The sequence below is a fragment of the Salvia hispanica genome, chromosome 4 (genome assembly GCF_029641045.1).
Source record: "Salvia hispanica isolate PSC_SH4W2 chromosome 4, Shi_PSC_v1, whole genome shotgun sequence".
NCBI classification, from domain to species: Eukaryota; Viridiplantae; Streptophyta; class Magnoliopsida; order Lamiales; family Lamiaceae; genus Salvia; species Salvia hispanica.
Genome location: NC_142695.1, coordinates 56,492,212 through 56,517,412, shown reverse-complemented (window position 1 = coordinate 56,517,412; position 25,201 = coordinate 56,492,212). Strand labels below are relative to the sequence as shown.

The 25,201-nt window shown below is 33.4% G+C and overlaps 2 protein-coding genes, 1 long non-coding RNA gene and 2 pseudogenes across 3 annotated transcripts; all 5 read right to left on the bottom strand.

Annotated features, from left to right (window-relative positions):
* Positions 1–3,976: 3,976 nt before the first annotated feature.
* On the bottom strand, positions 3,977–5,125 carry LOC148929613 (F-box protein At3g07870-like). The gene has a single exon (XM_089056954.1). The coding sequence runs from the start codon at positions 5,123–5,125 to the stop codon at positions 3,977–3,979; it is 1,149 nt and encodes a 382-aa protein (XP_088913080.1).
* Positions 5,126–6,678: 1,553 nt separating this feature from the next.
* On the bottom strand, positions 6,679–8,838 carry LOC148929612 (uncharacterized). Its single transcript, XR_016128680.1, has 2 exons — positions 8,503–8,838; positions 6,679–6,889 (listed from the first exon to the last, which is right to left on the bottom strand). It is a non-coding gene; the product is annotated as an uncharacterized LOC148929612 (long non-coding RNA).
* Positions 8,839–12,453: 3,615 nt separating this feature from the next.
* LOC148929611 (putative F-box protein At1g32420) lies at positions 12,454–13,843 on the bottom strand. Its single transcript, XM_089056953.1, has 2 exons — positions 13,785–13,843; positions 12,454–13,588 (listed from the first exon to the last, which is right to left on the bottom strand). Exons 1-2 carry the CDS (start codon positions 13,841–13,843, stop codon positions 12,454–12,456), a joined length of 1,194 nt encoding a protein of 397 aa, XP_088913079.1.
* A 5,423-nt stretch (positions 13,844–19,266) lies between these two features.
* On the bottom strand, positions 19,267–20,314 carry LOC148929610 (putative F-box protein At1g33530; annotated as a pseudogene).
* A 2,541-nt stretch (positions 20,315–22,855) lies between these two features.
* Positions 22,856–23,984, bottom strand: LOC148929609 (F-box protein DOR-like; annotated as a pseudogene).
* Between the last annotated feature and the right edge of the window lie 1,217 nt (positions 23,985–25,201).

The following is a 25,201-nucleotide window of genomic DNA, read 5'->3' as shown; positions in this document are numbered from 1 at the left end:
AACCCATAATTTCGAGTTTCAGGTACCCAAAACCCGCCGGGTATTGGGTCGGGGTTGGGTGTACCCGAAACCCGTTGATTAAATTTGCAGGCTGTTCTTAGATTCAGAATCGGTTTACGTTAAAAAATAGTGAAATTTACTTTAAGTTGAATTAGTCAGAGTTTGTTTCTTTTATTTAGGATTTCCGTTTCTATCTTGCAGATTTAGTGGTAGTATTATTTAGGTGATTTGGTATTCATAACTAGTTGAGATATTATAGGATTCCTTTTGCTTAAATATTATGTAATTGTTGATATTTATTTCATCTTTCAAATTACATAGGATTAGGTTTTTCTTCATTTCATTCTCGCTAATTCTTTTAGGTAACAATGAAAGAAGATTTATCGACAATTCTACCGCAAGAAATATGGATTAACATCCTCGGAAGGCTTCCGATTAGAAGCGTTATGCGGTGCAAGTTTGTTTGCAAATCATGGAGCGATCTGATAGAAGGGGATGACTTTTCAACGTCGTATATTCCGAAACCATGCCTGGCTTTCGGACATGAAGACACGGGATATGCGGTCTGCGACGATGCGTGCGAGCCACTTTTCCGATTCCGCTTGGTACAATCAGGTTTTACTCACAATCTTAATTGTGTTACGTTTGATTCAGTCAATGGTTTGGTTTTAGTGTGGGATAAAGGCCGTTATGATGAATTTATTCTTTGCCTGGTCAATCCAATGACTCGTGAATATATCAAGCTTTCTCATTTGCCCGTACACAATTATATTTTCGGATTCGGAGTGAGTAAATTAAGTGGGCAGTATAAGATTTTATTAGGCGATCAATGGAGGCCACTTCATGTATACACTGTAGGAGGAGAAGGAGAAGGGATGTTGAGAAGCATTGCGGAAAAATTTGAACCACCTAGACAGTGTGATGATGGTGATGCTAAGTTTTTTAACGGAAATCTTCACTGGTTGGCATCTTTTCCTGACGTGGTGTGTTGCTTTGATCTTGAAACAGAGGTGTTTACCAGTTTTTCTCGTCCTCCTAAAGTTGATCGTTGTAATGGCAGCCGCAGATATTATGGACATAGGCTATTCGTTTTGGAGGATTCGCTATGTTTATGCGACATTCCAGATAATTCGCATGTTGTTATTTGGAAGATGATCAACTATGGAGATGCGAACTCTTGGGTAAAGGAATATACCTTTGACCAACAACCATATATGAGTGAAAGCGGACGACCAAATATCCCGAATTATGTTTTACCACTCAAAGTATTGGAAAATGGTGACTTGTTGTTCACAGTAAATACTGATAAACGACTATTTATCTACGACAGAAGTACGGATGGTGTTGAGACATTTGGTCTTCTTCAACGATCTCTATATTGTTATTTTTCCAATATCACCATTTATACCCCAACCTTTCTTTCTCTCAAAAGCATGGGTATTGACAATGCAGGGTTATCAAATTTTTATTAGGCCAAACATATTCATTGTACTGCAATAGATTTTTGAACTAGTTTTTTGTTTCTACGGATTCTTCTATATTTTAATTTTTGTATTTCATTAGATATTTATTCGAATTATTAATATTTCTTTAATCATTTGTTATTTATTCATTTTCCACGTCATGGATCATGCATTTCATTGTGTCCTTCAATTAAAATTAGTAACAATTAATTAAGGTGATGATTATGAGATTTTGGTTTAAATCTGATTGATTCCATTGGAATGTGCAAAATTTGAAGTTTTGTATCTTAAGACATTAGAATTTCATATTTTGATTACATAATCTTGTGATTATTAGTTAGCAAAAGTCAAGTCCTAAAGATTAATGGAATGATTAAGATCCAAACGGAAATGTTAGAATAATAGTACTAGTGTACTACTACGTAGGTCGTTGAAGAAAAATGATATGTCCATCAAATTTTGTCCACGTGTCATTCCACAAAATATTGTTCACTTTATTTTTTCAATTTTTGATAAGTGGGCCTCACTTTCCACTAACATTTTCAACCTCTTTTTGTTTATATTTCCTAAAACTCACGTCCAGTTAAATGTGGACAACATTTGATGGATGAAATAAGTAATATTTAATCTCAGAATAATCTAAATGGTCTTGTACATATCATTGCATTCCAATTTCCAGCCAGACAACATATTTTTGTGCACTAAAACGAAATATTGATTTTCCTGTTTAAAAATTTAGAATCGGACCCTTTACATAATTACCGTGAACACATAAATTTAATGCATGTTAGAACACAATCGTACCCTCATGTTCTTAACTGCGTCCGCCACTGCTTGCTGGCCGGTTCGGTGTTTCTAAACTCAGGCTTCGATCGGAGGGCAGCGGATGATCATCTTCTTCCACTTGGATTACAATCTCGCCGTCTCTGGATTGATCACTTTGTTCCTTGCCTCAACCGGATGACCGGAATTTTAATGATCAAATACTAATATTTGAGATATTTCGTGAAATTTTAATGCATGTTTTAGAAATTTAAATATTTTTTAAATGAATTTGAAGTTTTTAATTTATTTAACAATTATTATATTAATAAAAAAATTACTAATATATAATTTGTATATTTAATATAAAATTGAAAGTTATTTTTTTAGTTATCTATATTATAAAATCAATCAATGAGTGTCGAATTACGAGTAAAAATAAAATAATACAAATTTTATCGGGTTTTCGGGGCAGCCCATCGGGTGTTCGGGTCTGGCCCTAACGGGTCGCGGGTTAACCTGGTGCGGGCTAATCGAGTTTTAATTTTATCGGGCTAGAAATTTCCGGCCCTAACCCTATAAATTTGACGGGGTATTCGGGTCAGCCCACGAGTTACGGGCTATATTGACATCCCTAACTGCAGCATTGCCCGATCCATCACCTCCTTCCACACACCCTCGGGAACCTCAGTATAAACCGGTCGAGATTCTCGCCCGGTTGGACCAGCGAATGCCCGGTCGAGTGCGACCGGAATTTACCAAACCCGAGCACCTTCGGCCTCTGAATCGACCACGACCTTGCTAAGTAGTGATCTTCATCGGAACCAATCTATACATAGAAAGAAGACAAACAAACAAATTTAACATCGAAAATAAATTGTCAATTTACATAGTCAATAACACAAAAACAAAACAGCCATAATTCAAATTAATTAGAGAATTCACCAATTAAATTAACAACCAAGACAAAATTTTATTTAAATCAAATAATTGGAAATTCAAGAGCAAATACATATGCACCATATCCTTTATTTTCATAGCAAAAACCTATTTACAATCCATCAATTCATTAGCACCTGTCTAATTAATTTTCGAAATTTAAACTCTCACTGCAAAATAATTGTTCGTATTCAGCAAATCATTGCCTACCTAATTATATCTCGAATCGTTGCAAAGAAGGTTAGGGTTTTATATTCTTAAATTGTTGGGCTTCCAAATCATCAAATTAATTAGCCCAATTTTAGTCAGTTTCAGGTGGAGTCGATCGTCCTTAATTATTAGTCAAAATTTCTCGAGAAATAAGGTCACGTTGTGAATTTTGCAAATCAGTTAACATTTCTTATGATTTTATAGTACTTTTAAAGTTCGCGAGAATAAACTAGATTTTTTCTCAAATGATATTTCCCTTTATTAAATTAATTGGCTATTTGAACAAAATATTTATGGGTTTATTCAATTAAGCAGTTTAAATTAGCTATGGTATATAATTAAGAATAATTGTATACATACTTTTTCATTTTATCTAACATAGTATCCTGGAGCGCAAACAAAAAGCAAGATTTGATATTGTAGACGCCAAATCGAATACTTAAAAATGGTCAAATAACAGATGATCATTAACGGAAAAAAATATTAAACATTTTATAAATAAGGATCCAATGAAATAAAACTAAAAATATGTAACACCACTATTGGAACAAAAAAAGTACAAGAATTTATGAAATTAAAGGAATCTACATATATATGTTTGCCTAATAAAAATATAATGACTGAACATTGTGAATCCCCATATTTGTGAGCGAAAGAAAGCTTGGGATATAAACGATGATGTTGGAAGAATAAAAGGGAGATTGGCGAAGAAGACCACTTCCCACAAGATTCCCAGTGTTCCCAGAATAGGTATAAAATTTATTATCTCTTTTCACCGTAAACAACAAGTCACCATTTGCAGAAACTTTAAGTGGAAAAATAACATCACGGATATCTGGTCGGTTGACTGTAAATGCCTTTACCCAAGAATTAGCATCCCCATAGTTGTTCATCCACCAGATAACAACACTACCACTTAATACAACGTCACATAAACATAGTCGACCCTCCAAAACACATAACCGATATTCGCCATTCATATATAAAAAATGTTTAAGACGGTCACCATAATTACGAGGAGGAAGAGAAAAACTGGTAAAGAGTTCGGTTTCAAGATCAAAGCAACAAACCAAGGGATTCTCCTCCACATTATCACATGTCACCCAGTGAAGATTTCCGTTAAGAAATGCAGCATTATCCCGAGTGAGTCTAGGGTGTCCTATCGCCGCTCCAACACTTCTCCACGACCCTCCTCCTTTTCCTAGAGTGTATACATGACATGACGTATAGTAATTACCACATAAAATCTTGTATAGCCCACTTAATCTGCTAACTCCAAATCCGAATACGCTGCCTTGTGTAGGCAGCCTAGGAAGCTCAAGATATTCACTTGTAATTGGATTGCATACGAATAGAATTTCGTTACATCTACTCGATCCATCCCACGCCAAAAGAAAACCATTAGCTGAACCAACTACTGCGCGATAGAAACCGAGGGTTGTGACTTCAATCTGTGGAGGGAAATTGAACCAGCGAAGCCGCTTTCGAGCCTCGTCACAGACCTCATACCCCTTGGTTCGATGCATGAAAGCGAAGCCTGGTTTTGGATTATACGACGTTGCAAAGTCACTCCCTTTTATCAGATTGCGCCATGATTTACAAACATGCGTGCACCTTATAACGCTACTAATCGGGAGTCTTCTCAAGATCTCTATCATCATCTCTTGCGGTAGATTTGTCAACAAATCTTTCTTCAGCAAAAATCTTTTACTTCTTCTTTTATTCATCATTCGATGGTTAATGATCTTCATCGCTAACAAAGAAATAAGAAAACACTATTCTTCTAATTCTATTTATAACAACCAATTAGTCCTATTTCGAACGGGAAGCGGTGTAAGAATTTTTGTTTTTTTCTTACCAATCTATATCTTTAACAAAACGAACAGCTTTATCTAAAGAAATTTGCATATTTATCTAATGAATCTAATTAAGATTCGGTCGAAATCCAAATAATATGGTGAAAAGCATGAGTTGGGCTTTCATATGAAAAAATTATTTAGCCCAATTTCAGATCAGTATCTATCACACAATCACTAGTTACACATCCGTTCGATCGTGGCCTATTTTAATTTCTTCACAATAATTTTTTTCGAAATGAGAAACAATAACATCATATGGAGTTTAATAACGAAAAATGTAACCATGAAATTGATCAATACAAAAATGTCTCTCAATACAAAATCTAGACCAAATCCTATTATGGGGTTTGCCAATTTGATAGTCAATAATAACCAAAAACATGAAGGATCATTATTAAGCAGTTTTATGTCATATTATAAAATTTGGGTTTGAGGTCATGTTAAGATCATTTTAGGTTATCCTTACTATAATGACCTAAAATAAACTAAACCTAAAAAATTTGGTTCTGCATTTTTGTATTAAGATTGAGTTTTGCATAATCAAAACCCAATGTAACCAAACATTAAATTATATAAGTTTCAAAATTAACTAATGTGCACACAAATGTTGATTAGGTACATTTTTTGACCTCTACTATAAATAGTGCAACATTTTTGGCATATTTGTGAGCGAGAAAAGACTATATCTCATAACATGCTCGGTGATTTTGGAGTATAGAAACAATTTAGTATTTGTATTTAGTAGAAATAAAATGTCAATTTTTGCTAAAGTTTTGAGCGGTAATGTGTAAACTAGAGCTCGATGTTTATGTATTTTATAAGCACAATTATTAACTAGTAAAATCTTATATATAATGATTTATTTGGAGATTGAGTTTTTCCGATAGACTATAGTCCAATTTTGGTCCTTTACATTTGGCTTAAAAGTCTTTTTGGTCCTATACATTAAGTTTGTGATCTTTTGGTCTCTAACATATTATTTTGGTACATTTTGGTCTCAAATATATTGTTTTGGTCCAAAATAATCATTTTCTGTTAAAATTAATGGACAAAATGTTTGATCAATTTAATAACTTAATTATAATCTAAGACTAAAGTCCATTTTTAATCTCATACGTTTTTCATAAAATTCTTTCCGGGTCCCATACATTAAGTTTGTGACCTTGTGTTTGGGACCAAAATGTATCAAGACAATATGTTATGGACCAAAAGATCACAAATATTATGTATAGGATCAAAAAGAATTTTAGGACAAATGTAAGAGACCAAAATTGGACTTTAGTCTTTTCTATATTCTTAATATTTATAATATCAAATTTCAAAAGTATGTGTCGCGACCGCACTTTTGCTAAGGATAGTAAAGCCGGGAACCCGTGACTAGGGGTGGGAGATAAAGAAGAGGGGAAGAGAAAGGGGAAAATAATGACTGAATATTCACTCAGAAATAAAAGGGAAACAACTTCAATTAACTTTTAATCACAAGAACTCGAATGGAGATCTTACTCTTCAATAAATATTTATCAGAGTATAGAAGAACAATACGCCGCGGAATGAACACGGTCACATGTATGGAGACATGCACCTCTGAGAGCCTCTACTTAAAATATAAAGAAAATCATAAACTCTGCTCAGCATTCCCCACCGCCACTGCTCAACCTGCACATTTAGAAATATATGCAGGGCTGAGTATAAAAATACTCAGTGAACACATTGCCGAAATATACATACATAATATGAAAATGTTATCATGCCATCACAGTAACACTCGAGAGTTTTCTCTTAAAAGGCCCGAGCTTACTAAAGTCTTTGTTCGACTGCGCAGTCTAAGTTCTTTCATATTTTGTCATATCTGAACACCAAGTGCCGTGGAGATGGTGCTCTCCCACAGTCACCTACATCTTTCTCCAGCCGGGGAGGTGGCCACCTCCCAACGGCCTCCACTATCTCATCTTTGTGCCGTGGAAGGTGGCCACCTTCCCACGGTCACCTGTGTACACTAGTCCGATTAGGGACACCACCCTCACTCGAACCCGAATTCGATTCTAACGTTCCAACCAAACAGATAGGCATAAAACAAATCATTTATGGCAAGACAACATCATTTACATAAACAACAAACATAGATTCACATTTTCATATTTTATCATTCCGACCTTAACCTGCGGATAACCTTTTTCAAGACAAAACAATATAATATAAAATACTAATCAGACTTAAAGAATTTCTATTACTTTAATAGGAATGCATGCCTCAAAATTAATTCTCTTTTCTTATTTCACTTATCTTTAAGGAATTTCTAAAACTCAATTGTTATTGGATGATTCTTCTTTCACTGTTTCCGGACTTCGATTAAATTGGTATTTCATACACTACTAAAATTTTACGCAGAGCTATAACAACTCGAATCCCAACTAATTATTTTAGTTTTGCTTAACCAATTTATTCTTCAGTCCCAAAATAATTTAAATTCGAAAATTGGGCCTTCCTTATTTATTTACTGCAGCACTAATTAAAATTGGGCTTAGATTCAACTCCTTTTTCCTAGGCCCAAATCTCTAAATAATTAGCTCAGGTAAAGAACCCATTACTAAAAGTCCTCATTCCTACTTCTCCTCTCTCATTCCACCGAGACTACCAAAGAGAAAAGAGCTCTCTCCTCCCCCCTGCCTTGTTACTTCCGCCGCTGTCCAGCCGCCTCCATCTCCCGCGGTATCCCCTTTCCCTTCCTCATCTCTCTCTCTCCCTCGGATCTGCTCACGCCATCGCCGCCGCTGCTGATGTGCGTGCAGCGGCGCGCCGTCGCACCTCTCCGTGTCAAGCACTTCTCCGTCCCCCTCTTACCCGGATTCCACCGCCTCGACCGCCGCCGCCAATGCACCGGCGGCGGCTTTGGCCTCCTCCGTGCCTCGCGAACTCCGTCGGCGTTGCTGGGAGAGCAACGCCGCTGCTGTTCTGATGCGCTCCCTCTGCACACCCCTCCGTCGTACGCTTGCTGTTCGAACAGCCCGACTGAGCTCGATACAACCTCGCCGGTATCCGGCAGCCCCCGAAACAACTCAGAACAGTCCCGAAACACCCCGAGACATAAGTTCTTTACAAAGCTACGTTCTTTCGTTTTCAGTTTTCAATTACTCTGTGATGGGTGTTCAATTGTTGGAGTTTGATTGCTTTGTTTGATTGATTGATTAAATTACTTGTGGGGGAGTGTTGGATGATGATATGCTATGTATGAATTGCTGATTGAGACTTGAAATTGAGAGGGAGTATACCTTTCAACCCAACTTTGAATTTGGGGTGCAAATTGTAGGTCGAAATGAGTAGTTCCTTGGACTTGGCAGATTCGTTTCTTGGCTTGTATGAGATTGAAATAAAAGACAACAGTTTCTTCTACCTCTTTCCCTCTCGGCTTTCTCTCTCAATTTGCTGAAGGTTTGCAGTTTGTGAATGATGGGAATGAGTATACCGTGGATATCATGAGGCAGAATCTGAGCAGGAGGTGGAGTGGCAGAATCAAGCAGGAGGTGGAGAAGGATAGCTACGTGCCTTGAATTGGACGAGAGTAATCTAGGAGGAAGGAGGTGGAGAGCTATCCACAAAGAGATTTGGTGTTGGACTAGAAATAATTTTAGTGATTTGGGTTCTTCAAAGAGACTCCCAAACTGATGAAATTCCCTTTTTAATTTAGGCCCACAAGATATAAATTCTTTTATTTCTACTATGCTTTACTTATTGAATTTAAATTCATTTCATAAAATTAATAATTAGTACTTTAGTGGCAAGCTAAGTACTAAACATAAATTACGATTCCTCTCGATTGCAAATATCTAATACACCTTTAATTTTCGAAAAGGAAAGAAGATTAAAAAAAATAAAAATTCAGATACCCATTTGACGTCCTTTCAAGATCAACTAAAAAGATAGGAAAAATTCGGGATGTTACAGTATGATACGATGAAAAAATTGTAAACGTAAAATTTTATTAATCATTTAGTAAATAATGATCTAATAAAATGAAAAATTAAAATATAAATAAGGTTTAGAACAAAAATTGTACCAGAATCTTCAAAGGTATAAATATCTATTTATGTTGCTTAATAAAAACTCAATGATTGAACGTTAGGAATCCCCATGGCTGTGAGCGAGAGAAAGCTTGGGATATAAGTGATGATGTTGGAAAAATAAGATTTATTATATCGGCAAAGACAAGCACTTTTCACATGTCGCTCGGTGTTTTTGGAGTAGATATATAGCTGATCATTTGTACACTTGGAAAACAACAAGTCACCATTTGCAAAAACTTTGAGCGGGATAACAATTCCATAGATATTACTGACCGTATATGCCTTTACCCAAGAATTCGCATCCCCGTAGGAGTCCATCTTCCAGATAAAAACATGATCACGTCGTAAAGAATGAAGAAAGATTTATTGACAATTCTACCGCAAGAATTATGCATCAACATCCTCAGAAGACTTCCGATTAAAAGCACGTTACGAGGTGCAAGTTTGTTTGCAAATTTTGGGGCGATCTGATCGAAGGGGGTGACTTTTCGACGTCGTACAATCCGAAACCATGCCTGGCATTCGGACATGAAGACACGGGATATGTTGTCTACGACAATGCGTGCGAGCCACTTTTCCAATTCGGCTTGGCTCAATCAGTTTTACTTGTTGGGCATCCAAATCATCAAATTAATTAGCCCAATTTTAGTTCATTTCAGGTGGCCAATCGTCGTCCTCGGTCCATGGGCCCACAACCTTTGTCATGTACACATAGATTTATAGGCATGTCTCATCAGTTTAAATTTCTCATGATTTTATAGACCACTTTTAAAGTTAGCAAGAATAAACTAGATTTTGGCACAAATGGTATTTCCTTTTAATAAATTAATTGGATTTTTGAACTAAATGTTGATGGGTTTATTTAATTAAGAAGTTTAAATTAACTATATATATAATTAAGAATGATTTTATTCATACTTTTTCATTTTATTTATCTAACATAGTATTATGGAACAAAAACAAAAAACAACATTAGAAATTGTAGGTAAACACAAGTACAAAACGCCAAATCGAATACTGATTGAATTGGTGGTTTACAGAATAATGGTTGAATAACAGATGATTAAAAACCGAAAAATTAATCATTTTATAAATAAGGATCCAATGAAATAAAAACTAAAAATATGTAACACTACTATTGGAACAAAAAAAGTACAAGAATCTATGAAATTATCAGATTATGCCATGATTCACAAACATGCGTGCACGTTATAATGCTTCTAATCGGGATTCTTCTCAAGATCTCTATCATCATCTCTTGCGGTAGATTTGTCAAGAAATCTTTCTTTTGCATCAATCTTTTACTTCTTCTGAGAGCAATTGGGGCGCTTTTATTCATCATCAATAACAATTCTTCTGATTCTATTTATAACAACCAATTAGTCCTATTTCGAACGGGAAACTGTGTCAGTATATTTGTTTTTTCTTACCAATTTATATCTTTAACAAAACGAACAGCTTTATCTAAAGAAATTTGCATATTTATCTAATGAATCTAATTAATATTCGGTCGAAATTCAAATAATTGATTCGACATGGGATAGGCTATGGTGAAAAGCATGAGCTGGGCTTTCATATATAAAAAAACCAAAATGAGTTGGGCTTTCATCGGAAAAATTTAATTAGCTCAATTTTATTTTCTTTGGACTAATTTTCAATTATCAATTATTTTTATGAAATGAGAAACAATACCATTATATGGAATTTAAAAATAACAAATGTATAACAGTTTATTTACAACCAAACGTAAAATTAAATAAGTTTCAAAATCAACCAACGTGTACACAAATATTGATTAGGATTCATTTTTGGAATGTCACAAAATAAATGAGTCATTTCCTTTTTTTTCACTCTCTCTTTTACTTTACTTCATTTGTTACTTTATTCTCCTTCATTTAACGAACAAAATCGATAGAAGGAGGGGTGCGTTTTTGGTTCTCTACTATAAATAGAGAAACATTTTTGGCATAGTTCTTAACCAGAAAAGGCTTAGGATATAAAAGACAGTGATGGAAAATTAATAAGGCCAGGACATGGGCGAAGAAGACTATATCTCACAACACACTCCATAATTTTGGAGTACATAAATAGTTGATCATTTGTATTCGGTGTAAATAACAAGTCACGATTTGCTAAAATTTTGAGCTGTGATGTGTAAATTAGAGCTCGATGTTTATATACTCCCTCTGTCCCATAGAAATATGTCATATTTCTTTTTCGTCCGTCCGTAGAATTAGGTCGTATCCATTTATGGCAACATTTTTCTCCTTCTCTTTTACCTTTAAATTTATGACCATCCACTACACAATTTCAATCTCTTTCTCTCTTACTTATCAACTACGCATTAAACTCGTGTCAGTCCTAAATGGCCTCTAGGGACGGAGGGAGTAGTATTTACAAACCACAGTAATTTAATTACTCCCTCAGGCCCCCATTAATTGGCAATTTGGCACCAAATTCCTTTTTTCGGTCCGTCTTCAATTAATTGGCACCCTTACTTTTTACTACTTTTGGTAATATACTCCACATTCCACTAACTCATTTCACACACATTTTATTATAAAATTGATACTATATAAAGTAAGATACACATTTCATTAACTTTTTTCAACCACTTTCCACTATATTTCTTAAAACTCGTGTCAAGTCAACCGGTGTCAATTAATGGGGGACGGAGAGTGTATAAGAAATTGTAGGTAAACACACCGCCCAAAATCTTATACTCCCTCCGTCCCGCTTTAGTAGTCCCTGTTGAGTCAGATATATGTTTTATGAAAGTATTTGAGTGTATAATAAATAAATATTGTAGTGGATGTCAGGACCCACTTTTAATTGAGTGTGTAATAAATAAATATTATAGTGGATGTTGGACTTACTTTAAACACTTTTTTACTTACTCTGTATTCATTTTTTATTAGTTTATCTCAACCAAGACTCCTAAAGTACGACAGAGAGAGTAATAATTTATTTGGAGGTTTATCTTTTCTATATACTTACACTATCAAATTTCGAAAGTATAAAAAAATGGTAAATAACATATGATTAGCAGAAAAATTAAACACTAACGTAAATAACGATCTAATGAAATAAAAATTAAAAATACAAATAAGGTTTAGAACAAAAAATTGTACCAGAATCTTTGCAAATATAAATATCTATTCATGTTGCTTTATAAAAACTTAATGATTGAACATTAGGAATCCCCATGGCTGTGAGCGAGAGAAAGCTTGGGATATAAGTGATGATGTTGGAAAAATAAGATTTATTATATCGGCAAAGACAAGCATTTTTCACATGACGCTCGGTGTTTTTGGAGTAGATATATAGTTGATCATTTGTAGACTTGGAAAACAACAAGTCACCATTTGCAAAAACTTTGAGCGGGGAAACAATTCCATAGATATTACTGACCGTATATGCCTTTACCCAAGAATTCGCATCCCCGTAGGAGTCCATCTTCCAGATAACATGGCCACGTCGTAAAATATCGCATAAACATAACCGGCCATCCAAGACACATAGCCGATATTCGCCATTGAAATATAACCCGTATCCATCATTATAATTAATATGATCACGAGGAGGGAGAGAAAAGCTGGTAAACAGCTCAATTTCAAGATCAAAGCAACACACCAAGGGGATTCTATTCTCCTTAGAATCAAACGTCAACCAGTGAAGATTTCCATTGAAAAATACTGCATTTGCCCAGCGCAGTCGAGGGTGGCCTGTTGCCCCAACAATGCTTCTCCAACACCCTCCTTCTCTTCCTAGAGTGTATACATGAGCGCCACATAAAATCTTGTATTGTCGACTTAATTTGCTCACGCCAAATCCAAATACGCTGCTAACCTTAGACAAAAGAGGGAGCTTGATATATTCACTTGTAATTGGATTGCATACGCAAAGCCTAGCGTCAATTACATTCCACACCAAAATCAAACCATTAGCTGAACCAACTACGACATTAAGGCTACTAGTAGTTAAATCTTTTTTGAGAGGAGGAAAGCCGAAGTGGCAAAGTGGCTTGTAGGCCTCATCGCAGACTACAAACCCTATGTCTCGATGAACGAAAGCCAGGCCTGGTTGCGGAGCCCGCAACATCTCAAAGTCGCCACCTTTTATCAAATTGCGCCATGATTTACACACACACTTGCACCTCATAATGCATCTAATCGGAAGTCTTCTAATGATCTCTATCGTCATATCTTGCGGTAGATTTGTCAACAAATCTGGCTTCTGCAGCAATCTTTTTTTCCTTCTGAGGGCAGTAGTGGTGATCTTCGTCAATCTACATCTATAACAAAAAAATTGAAAATAAATTTAATCATTTATCTAATGAATCAACACATAACATAAACAACCAGTCAATTTAGTTGCACAAATAAACAGATTTAACAACAAGACATAAATGAAGAACCAAACAAAAGACTATTTTAACCAAAAAAATTTTATAAAAAAATAGAAATTGCTCGAAATACATCAGTACCTACCTAATTAATTCTGGAAATCTGCAAAAGAATTGATCGAATTTAGCAAACTCAGCACTCATGACCTAATTAAGATTCGGTAGAGAGAAGAATAAGTTGGGTAATTGAGTAACTCATATGATAAATTAGACTATTTAAGTATTTATAATCCGAAACGAGTTGGGCTTTGATTATTGCCAAAAGAAAATGAAACTTCTAGTTGATTATCGTGTTGGTACTCCCTTCGTTCACAATTTATATTTGTAATCTCTAAATATTTATAATTGTAATCTCTAAATATTTTTTTTATTTACTACTCCTATTTAAAAGTGATTTTAGATGTGGTAATACATTAGTTATTTTCATTTTCTTTTTCAAGTGAATCTCCCTCTTAGAGAAGTTTAATTCTAGAAAAAATAGTGAAATTTACTGTAAGTAGAATTAGTCAAAGTTTATTTCTTTTATTTAGAATTTCCGTTTCTATCTTCCAGATTTAGGTGATTTAGTATTTGTTACCAGTTGAGATATTATAGGATTCCTTTTGCTTAAATATTATGTAATTCTTGATATTTATTTCATCTTCTAAATTACATAGGATTAGGTTTTTCTTCATCCCATTCTCTCTAATGTGCTATTTTTATTAATAATGAGTGGAGATTTATAGACAACTAGTGTTATCACCCGTGCTATGCACGGGACAAAATATTTTTAAGGAATGAAGATAAATTAACTGCTAAAAAATTAGAAAAAAAATAAAGTGAATAATATAAAAATAAAATTACACTTAAGAATATATACTACTTCATCCGTCTCATAAGAATATACACTCTTTTCATTTTAGTCCGTCCCACAAGAATACGTATTTTTCTAATTTTGGAAACTTTTTTCTCTCCAGTAAGGTGATACTCATTTTTCACTAACTACTTTAATTACTTTTTCTCTCTGTCTCTCTCTTACTTTACCAATTTTGAATTAAAATTCGTATCAAACCCAAAGCGTAAATTCTCTAGGGACGAAGGGAGTAATTCATAAAATTATAAATAATGAAAATCATTATAAACAATATCAAAACAATTTGTTTGTACATCTCCAAACAAACTCAAATGAAACAATTTATATTCAGCAGACGATTTTATAGCAGCATAAAGTTGTCCATTACTGAGACCGCTTTTTTCAAAAAAATCCAACATGGTTGAAAGATTGACCTTGACTCTTGTTAATAGCCATTGCATACGACCCAACCAAAGAAAATTGTCGTCGGTGAAATTTGAATGGCATCCTTGTATCCGAAGATATCAAACATTCTAGGAATCAACACTTTATAACACCTCATATGACCACCTAATACTTCTCCCTCCAAAACATAATCACAATATTTAGACAAACTATATGCCAACTTATTAAATTAATAACTTAAACAATTCAAATGAAAAAATTTATACCAACAAAAAAGAAACAAACCTGCTTTAACAGCTTCTAATATTTTTTTACTCTTAAGATCCTTTATCAAACTCTCCAAATTTAATTTAAAAATCCTGCACGAAATATCATGACAATCTGTGGAAGCAGTGGATGGACGATTTGGAATATCAAATTAAAAAAGAAGTAGATGTTGATTACTCCTTCCGACTCCAACTAATTGTCCACTTTCATTTTTATCATAGATGGTAAGTAGGCTTCCTATTTCACTAACTCAATCTATTTATATTTTATTATAAAACTAATACATATAAAAGTGAGACTCATATTTTACTAACTTTTTCAACCACTTCTCCTTACACTTCTTAAAATCCATGCCAAAAATAAAGTGGATAATTATTAAGAAATGGAGCGAGTAATAAAGTGGGACAATAGTGTGGTTTTAGGGATTTAGATTTGTTTAAAAGTTAAAGAGAACTGATGTGATTTGTAGTTAATTTTCTTTAAAAATTTTAAAAATCCACAATGGGAACTGGATACCCGATTTTTTGGGACTGGATACCCGAGTCAGGTATCTGGGTACCCGAAATCATTTTTGGATCGGGTATCAGCTATTAGATTTTGGAAAATTCAGGAATGGGTACTCGAAATTTTTGGATCGGATTACCCGATTTGACAGGCCTAATTTAAAAGGTCTGCCGTAAATGTCCATTTCACTATTACTATGTTTGCTAGTAAATTCTACATTCCACTAATTCATTTTCACTCATATTTTATTATAAAACTAAGTATATAAAAGTAGGATACACATTCCACTAACTTTTTTTTACCCACTTTTACTAACAAAGTCAAATAATTTATTAAAATTCGCACCAGCCAAATAGTACGAAATATTATTTAATAGGGCCCGAAAGGAGTAGTTCAAATAGTTTTCTTGGAATGTGGAATACTACTATGCAAACTTGTTACAAATCTATATGTATTTATTGACAGACTACTTTTTGATACTTAATTATAATAGGTATACTTTTCAAATTTTAAAAAATCAAAATACGAAATATATTAAATGAATAAGTTATATAATTGAATACTCCATCTAGTCCCACTTCAGGAGTAATATTAATAATAAAGTAGGATACACATTTCTTTTTTTTTTCATTTTTAATAACAAAGTCAAATAATTTCTTAAAATCTACATTTGTCAAATAGAATGAAATAGTATATAACAGGGACCCGGAGGGAGTAGTTCAAATAGTTTTCTTAGAATGTGGAACACTATTATGCAAATTAAACTTGTTACAAATCTATATGTAGTTATTGACATACTCCTTTTTTGATACTTCCAATAATAATAATTGGTTTACTTTTTACTACCTCCGTCCCCAAAATTTGCTACACTTTGACCCGACACGGGTTTTAAGAAATATAATGGAAAGTGAATTGAAAAAGTTGGTGGGATGTGGGTCCTACTTTTAAAGTATTAGTTTTATAATAAAATGTGAGTAGGAATGAGTTAGTGGAATATGGGGTCCACTACCAAAAATGGTAAAAGTGAAGTGTATCAAATTTTTAGGGACAGACCGAAATGGTAATATGTATCAAATTTTCAGGGACAGAGGTAGTACCTTTCAAGGATTTAATTTTATATTTTTTGTTTCATTAGAAATGAAACAATTGCAGTCTAGCATAGAATTTTATGTAGTATTTGTGAATTGATAAGGAGGGAGTGGAATAAAAAAGATGAAAAAGTAGAAATTGCGTTATTTCCATTTTAAGAAACGTTTCATTTTTAATGTAACAATCCAAAAAGAAAAACGTTTCATTTTTAATAGAACAATCTCAATAAATTTTTTATATTGTTCATACGCAAAAGAAAATAGTTTTAAAGTTTCATTCAAACAGAAGTTATATACTCCATCTAATATACTATTAAAAATTAATTATTTCATAATATTTCAAAAACAAAAGTTTTTAAAATTCAATTTAGTTCAAATCCGCCAAAGAAAATCTTCAAATAGTCCATCATTGAAAAAAAAATATGAAAGAAATTTGTAGTAGAATTTTATCTTCATTTAACTCATTTAACATAATCTACTTATACATATAATTATATACTATTAATGTATAATAAAAAATAATAATTTGAAAATTAAAATACATTAAATATAATATGATAACATTTAAATATAATTAAAATACATTTAATGATATCACAATAAAATAACTAAGCTTTAAGAACCTAAATATGGTTCCCACGAGTAATATACTAATTATTACTCCTATTAAATTTCCAATTAATTATGCTAAATTTATTATTAATATTATTCAATTATATAACTAATTCATTTGATATATTTCGTATTTTGATTTTTTGAAATTTTAAAATTACTTGGAATATTTAAATTAGACTTTTAATAGTAAAATATTTTAGTCAGTGAAGCCCATTTAGCTTCCACATTTGATACCATACAACCATATTTAATATAGTACATTGAAGCCCATTTTGATGCATCAACAATTAATACATTGAATGAAACCGAATTCATGCGCCGTCCCCTCTATTCCATTATTCTTAGTAGTGTACTCTTTCTCAATATTTCCGGCGCAAATCCGAAATTACTTGAAGATATTTTATGTGCGAACTCTTCAGCAACCCTCTTTCCCCTCTCAATTCTGTTTTTGTCTTTTGGAATTCATTTTGCTTATTAAATGGCACAAAACCTGCCGATGAGGCTTCTTTAGTTTCCAGTGCTTCAGATCGCGGCGGTAAGAGCATTGGGTGTGCCAAAAAGAGCGAGGTGAATAGCCGGAGCTGGTTGGCACCTAGCGCCAAGGCTTTGAAAAGCGTGCGTGAAGGTCGGAGCTCCTCGCTGGTCTGAAATGAAAAAAAGCAGTACTTCTACTTCTACTTGCAGAACAAAAAAGGCCTTAAAATAAGGAGTACTTGTAGAATGAAAAAACAGTACTTCTACTTCCATTGTTTCTATTAGTTCATCTCATATTTATAATAAGTGTTGTTAAACCCACTCTGCAAAATTCCTTGAAAAGACACGAGCCTTTCTCGATAATACTTATGCCACTCTGCAACATAATTCTTGGAAAGTCAATTTCTTGGAAAGATGCGATCTTTTGTCGATAATACATATGCTTTCATATATACACAAACTGTGACAGTACAATGCAAGACACCCATTTTCCCGCCAAAAACTATGCCACATGGCATTCTAAAAAACTGCCCCTTTATATATTGATAGATTCTAACGCAAGAAATACGGATTAACATACTTGGAAGATGACTTTTCAACGTCGTCGTATATTCCGAAACCATGCCTGGCTTTCGGACATGAAGACACGAGATATGCTGTCTGCGACGATGCATGCGAGCCATTTTTCCGATTCCGCTTGGCTCGGAAATCCAAATAATTGCTTGACTCAGCATGGGTAGGCTATGGTGAAAAGAATGAGTTGGGCTTTCATATAAAAAAAGAAAATATTTAGCCCAATTTCACTTCAGCCTCAATCACACAATTACTCCTCTGTCCGCGAATAAGAATCTCATTTCTTTCCGGCAACGGTTTTAAGAAATATTTAAAAAAGTGGATGAAGAAAGTTAGTGGAATATAGGTCTCAATATTAGTCTTAATAGAGTATGTGAGTGAGATGAGTTAGTGGAATGTGGGATTTCTTTACTATTTATTTATAATAGTAGTAATTATAAACCAGAACTTCTATTTGTGGACGGATCAAAATGGAAAAGTAGGACTTCTATTCTTGCACGAAGGGAGTACTAATTACACATTCGTCCGATCGTGGTATATTTTATTTTCTTCACATTAATTTTTTTATGAAATGAGAAACAATAGCATTATATGCAGTTTAAAAACAACAAATATAACCAAACGTAAAATTAAATAAGTTTCGAAATCCACCAAAATGCACACAAATGTATGATACGATGAAAAAAAGGTAAACGTAAAATTAATCATTTAGTAAATAACGATCAAATAAAATGAAAAATTGAATATATAGGTTTAGAACAAAAAATTGTACCAGAATCTTTAAAAATATAAATATCTATACATGTTGCTTAATAAAAACTTAATGATTGAACATTAGGAATCCCCATAGCCGTGAGCGAGAGAAAGCTTGGGATATAAGTGATGATGTTGGAAAAATAAGATTTATATCGGCGAAGATGAGCATTGTTCACAAAACGCTCGGTGTTTTTGGAGTAGATATACAGTAGGTCATTTGTAGACTTGGAAAACAACAAGTCACCATTTGCAAACACTTTAAGCGGGAAAATAGTTCCATGGATATCACTGACAATATATGCCTTTACCCAAGAATTCACATCCCCGTAGGTGTTCATCTGCCATATAACAACATGATGACGTCGTAAAATATCGCATAAACATAACCGACCATCCAAGACACATAGCCGATATTTGCCATCCAAAAATAACAGGTATCCATCATCATGATCACGAGGAGGGAGAGAAAAGCTGGTACAGAGCTCAGTTTCAAGATCAAAGCAACAAACCAAGAAATTCTCCTTAGAATCAGTTGTCAACCAGTGAAGATTTCCGTTGAAAAATACTGCATTTTCCCAAAGCAGGCTAGGGTGGCCTATTGCCCCAACAATGCTTCTCCAACACCCTCCTTCTCTTCCTAGAGTATATACATGAGCGCCACATAAAATCTTGTATTGTCCACTTAATTTGCTCACGCCAAATCCAAATACGTATCTACCCGTAGACTGACGAGGGAGCTTGATATATTCACTTGTAATTGGATTGCAAACGCAAAACCTGGAATCAATTACATTCCACACCAAAATCAAACCATTAGCTGAACCAACTACGACACAAAGGTGACTATTAGTTGAATCTTTTTTTGAGAGGAGGAAAGCTGAAGTGGCAAAGTGGCTTGTAGGCCTCATCGCAGACTGCAAACCCTATGTCTCGATGAACGAAAGCCAGGCCTGGTTGGGGAGTATACAACATCTGAAGGTTACCCCTCTCTATCAAACTGCGCCATGATTTACAAACACACTTGCACCTCATAATGCTTCTAATCGGAAGTCTTCTAAGGATCTCTCTCGTCATCTCCTCCGGAAGACTGTGCATGAACATTTTTGTTCCTCTTACCAATCTCTCTATCTATAACAAATTTGATCATTTATCTAATAAATTATCACATAACATAAACAACCAGTGAATTTAGTTGCACAAATAAATAATTTAACAAGACAATAGTTTAATTACCATCGATTCTCCTTTCATTAGAGAGGGGATTAAAGTCCTCACGAGTCATGACATAAATGATTAACCAAAAAAAGACAATTTTAACAAAAAAAATATTGAGAATTGCTCGAAATTCATCAGCACCTACCTAATTAATTCTGGAAATCTGCAAAAGAATTGATCGAATTTAGCAAACTCAGCACTCATGACCTAATTAAGATTCGGTAGAGAGAAGAATAAGTTGGGTAATTGAGTAACTCATATGATAAATTAGACTATTAAAGTATTTATAATCCGAAACGAGTTGGGCTTTGATATATATTAAAAGGTTTAGGGGTAATTTTAAAGTCATGAACTTTCCAAGAATTACGGTTTTTTCCCAAAAACTTTAAAAGATTCGCGTAACGTCACGAAGTTTATAGTTGCCGTTTTCCCATGTCGGGTTTTAATCCCAACTAGTGTTAACCCACGTGCGATGCACGACGGAATATTTTTTTATCATACAATTTTAAATTATTAATCGATTAATTAAAATAAGAAATAATATAATTATATAAGATTTAAAATAGAAAAATATACTACTATATAATAAAAATTCAATAAATATATACCCCTTAATTCATTTTACACCTAAAGATATTAAATTAAACATATTTAAAATAGAATTAAGACAAACACAATTATTTGGACAATGATAAAGAGACTATGCTAAGTGTTGACATTTTTGAAAAATATGTTTAAAACAATCCTTTATATTTCTCTACTAAAAATAATAAATTATGTAAAGATGAAGATAAATACTATGTATGTTTGAGTTAAGGAGGTTACAATTCTTCTCTCTCTAAGAACCGTAAGAAATATAGGGATAAAATTCTGGAACCATATACACGCAATACTCTAACTATTGTAATCGAAGGGGAAAAAAACAATAAATGAAATAGAAATTACAATGAAAATTAGTCAAGAAAAACCCTCTTTCCGCAAGACAAATTACATCACGGTTAGTGCTCTCAGATTGACGTATTTTCCCCAAAGATGAAACGACTTCCTCCTAACGTATAAAACATCTCAAACCTGCTAGACACCTATAAACTTGATGGGACTCCAAAATTGAGCAAAACAATGTTCTTAAAATGTGCAATAAAATGTTGAGAGCTTGAGAGAGAATGAATAATGTTTTGTTAGTGTGTATTACATTCACAACTCTATGTCTTTTATAGGTACACAATTAGTACATGAGAGATCATGGAATTAAAATATCATAAATTCTAAAATGAAGACAATATATGTTATAAAATTTGATAAATACTCATTATTCTATTTAAATATTTGTAACCACCAATGAGTCATTGTAGTGCTTTAAGAATTAGTCAAATGCTCATTAAAATATCTAAATAAATATTCATGAGAGTTACTTAAAATATTCAAATTAGTCCATGACTTATAAATATTTCAGAATAAGGACAAAACATATAAATATTTCAGAAAAGGCTAAAACTCACCTTTTATATATGTATAGATTTCGATTGGATCTTTTATTTTTCTAAGATTGCTTCGAATTTAGTCAATTTCTGGCAATTGCAATTCCCATTATTATACATTTTGTTTAGATTTCTTCAGCACCTACGTAATTAATTCTCGAAATCTGCAAAAGAATTGCTCGAATTCAGCAAACTCAACACTTGTGACCTAATTAAGATTTGGTGGAGAGAAGAATAAGTTGGGTATTCATATGAAAAATTAGAGTATTTAAGTATTTATAATCCGAAATGGGTTGGGCTTTCATATGAAAAAGTTTATTAACCCCTTTTTAGTTAACATGTTTGTTGGGTTACTCACGCCACATGCGGACTTGACTAAAAGCAGATAATATTAAACGAATATGCAGTTCAAGATTCTAATTTTAATGACATATAAGAAATAAAGTGGGGTATTTTTGGAAAACATAAATATAAATGGAGCCACATTCAACTAAGTTATTTTCCTTTCTTTCTTTTACACAAAGTCGAATAATTTCTTAAAGTAAATATCAATTCAAAATGAGACTATGAATGGCTAGCAGGAGAAGTAGTATAATTTACTTCCAAATAACGAAGGTCTCCACATGAAACTAAAAGTTACAGAGGTAAAAAAAAAAAGAAAAAGAAAAAGAAGAGTAATCATGTTAAAAAAGTACACCCTCCTTACGTGAAATGTTGTCCAATTTTGCCATTTTAGTCTCACTTTTCTTCACATTTCTTAAAACCTGCATCAAGTCAAATTTGGACAATATTTCATGGACGGAAGGAATATTACTGAAAAGTGGTAAATAAAACATGATTAGCAGAAAAAAATAATATTGATTTGTTGAATAAATATACATATAAGATGCCTGTAATAACAAAAAATTGTACAGAAATATGTGAAAATATAGGAATTAATACATGTTATTTAATAAAAACTTAATGATTGAACATTGCTAATTCCCATAGATGTGAACGAGAGAAAGCTTGGGATATAGGTGATGATGTTGGAAAAATAAGATTTAGCTCGGCAAAGATGAGCTTTTCTCACAAGACGTTTGCTGTTTTGCGAGTAGATATATAGTCGATCATCTCTACACTCAGTAAATAACAAGTCACCATTTGCAAAAGCTCTGAGCGGTAAAATAACTTCTTAGATAGGACTGATGGTATATGCCTCTACCCAAGAATTTGCATCCCTGTAGTTGTTCATCCGCCAGATTACAACACGAAGATGATGAAAAATATCGCATAAATAGAGTTGTCCCTCCAAAACACATTGCCGATATTGGCCATATATGTATAGCCAGCTTTTATCATCATATTTAATGTGATCACGGGGAGGGACAGAAAAGCTGGTAAAGAGCTTTCAAGATCAAAGCAACAAACCAAGAGTCTCCCCTCCCGATCACATGTCAACAAGTGAAGATTTCCATTTAAAAACGCAGCATTTTCCCAAGGCACTCTAGGGTAGCCTATTGATGTTCCAATGCTTCTCCACGACCCTACTCCTGTTCCTAGAGTGTATACATGACATGACCCAAATCTATCGCGACACAAAATCTTGTATTGCCCACTTAATTTGCTCACGCCAAATCCAAATACACTGCTATCCATAGGTGGACGAGGGAGCTCGATATATTCACTTGTAATTGGATTGCATATGCAAAAACTAACAACACTTCCATTCCGCACCAAAATCAAACCATTAGCTGAACCAACTACTGTACGAGATAAATCTTGAAGAACCGGCAAAGTGGCTTGCAGCCTTCATCGCAAACTACATACCCCGTCTCTCGATGAACGAAAGCCAGGCCTGGTTGTGGAGTATACTCCAACGCAAAGTCACCCCCTTCTATCAGACTGCGCCATGATTTACAAACACACTTGCACCTCATAATGCTTCTAATTGGAAGTCTTCCCAAGATCTTTCTAATGATATCTTGTGGTATATTTGTCAAAAAGCCTTCCTTTTGCAACAATATTCTTTTACTTCTTCTCATGGCAGTAGGGGCGCTTTTATTCATCATCCTATACTAAGATTTAGTGATCTTCATCAATATATATCTATATAAAAAAAACAGCTTTTTCTTAAGAAATTTAATCATTTATATAATGAATCAACACATGACATAAACAACAAATCAATTAAGTAAGGGATTCAGCACAAATAAACGAATTAAACAATAAGAGTCGTCACAACATAAGTTAAGAACTATTAGTAATCAATATACAAAAGACAAATAAATTGAAATAGTTGTAGAATTGCTCGAAATTCATCAGCACCTACTTAATTAATTCTCGAAATTTAAAACCTGCAAATTAAATAATTGCTCGAATTCAGCTCACTCGTCGAAATCGTATGATTGCTTGATTCGGTAGAGAGGGAAGAATGAGTTGCGCATTTTATATGAAAAAAATAGGGTTATTTATTAGTATTTATAAACCAAAATGAGTTGGGCTTTCATATGAAAAAGCTATTCAGCCCAATTTTTGGTTTAATGATATGACACCAAAAATGAGTTTTAATATAGAAAACTTCTATAATCATATTTCAAATTTAAATTCATTTTGGATTTTTTTTTCTATAGAATAATATGAAATACAATGTTATGGCAAAAATTTAGAGACATTCAAAAATTATACTAACATTAAAAAATTATGTAACATTCAAAAATTATACTCCCTCCGTTTTTTTAAAATATGGACATTTGAAATGACACGGGTTTTAATGCACAATTTGGTAAAGTAAGATAAAGGAAGAGAAAAATTGTTAAAGTAAGAGAGCGCAAGAGAAAAATTAGTAAAGTAAGAGAGAAGGAAAGAAAAAATTAATGGAATTAATGTTAGTGGATTATGAGGCCCACTTTAGTGGATTATGAGGCTCACTTATAAGATTTTGTATATTAAGACATTAGAATTTCTAAATTAGATTTTATAAAAATATAAAAATCTTGTGATTAATTAGCTAGATAAGTCAAAGTCATAACAATTAATTGATTGATTTAAGTCGTTTACAATAACATGATATCCTCTTATCTCGAAAATGATAGACAGTACAAGAATCTATGCAAGTATTGAAAATAATAGATATATGTTGCCTAATAAAAATCTAACGTTTGAACGTTATGAATCCCATAGTTTTGAGCGACAAAAAACTTGGGGTATAAATAACAATGTTAGAATAATACTCCCTCCGTCCCGGCTAAGATGACATATTGCTTAGCCGGCACAGGGTTTTAGGAGTTATTGATTAAAGTGTTTAATTGGAGAG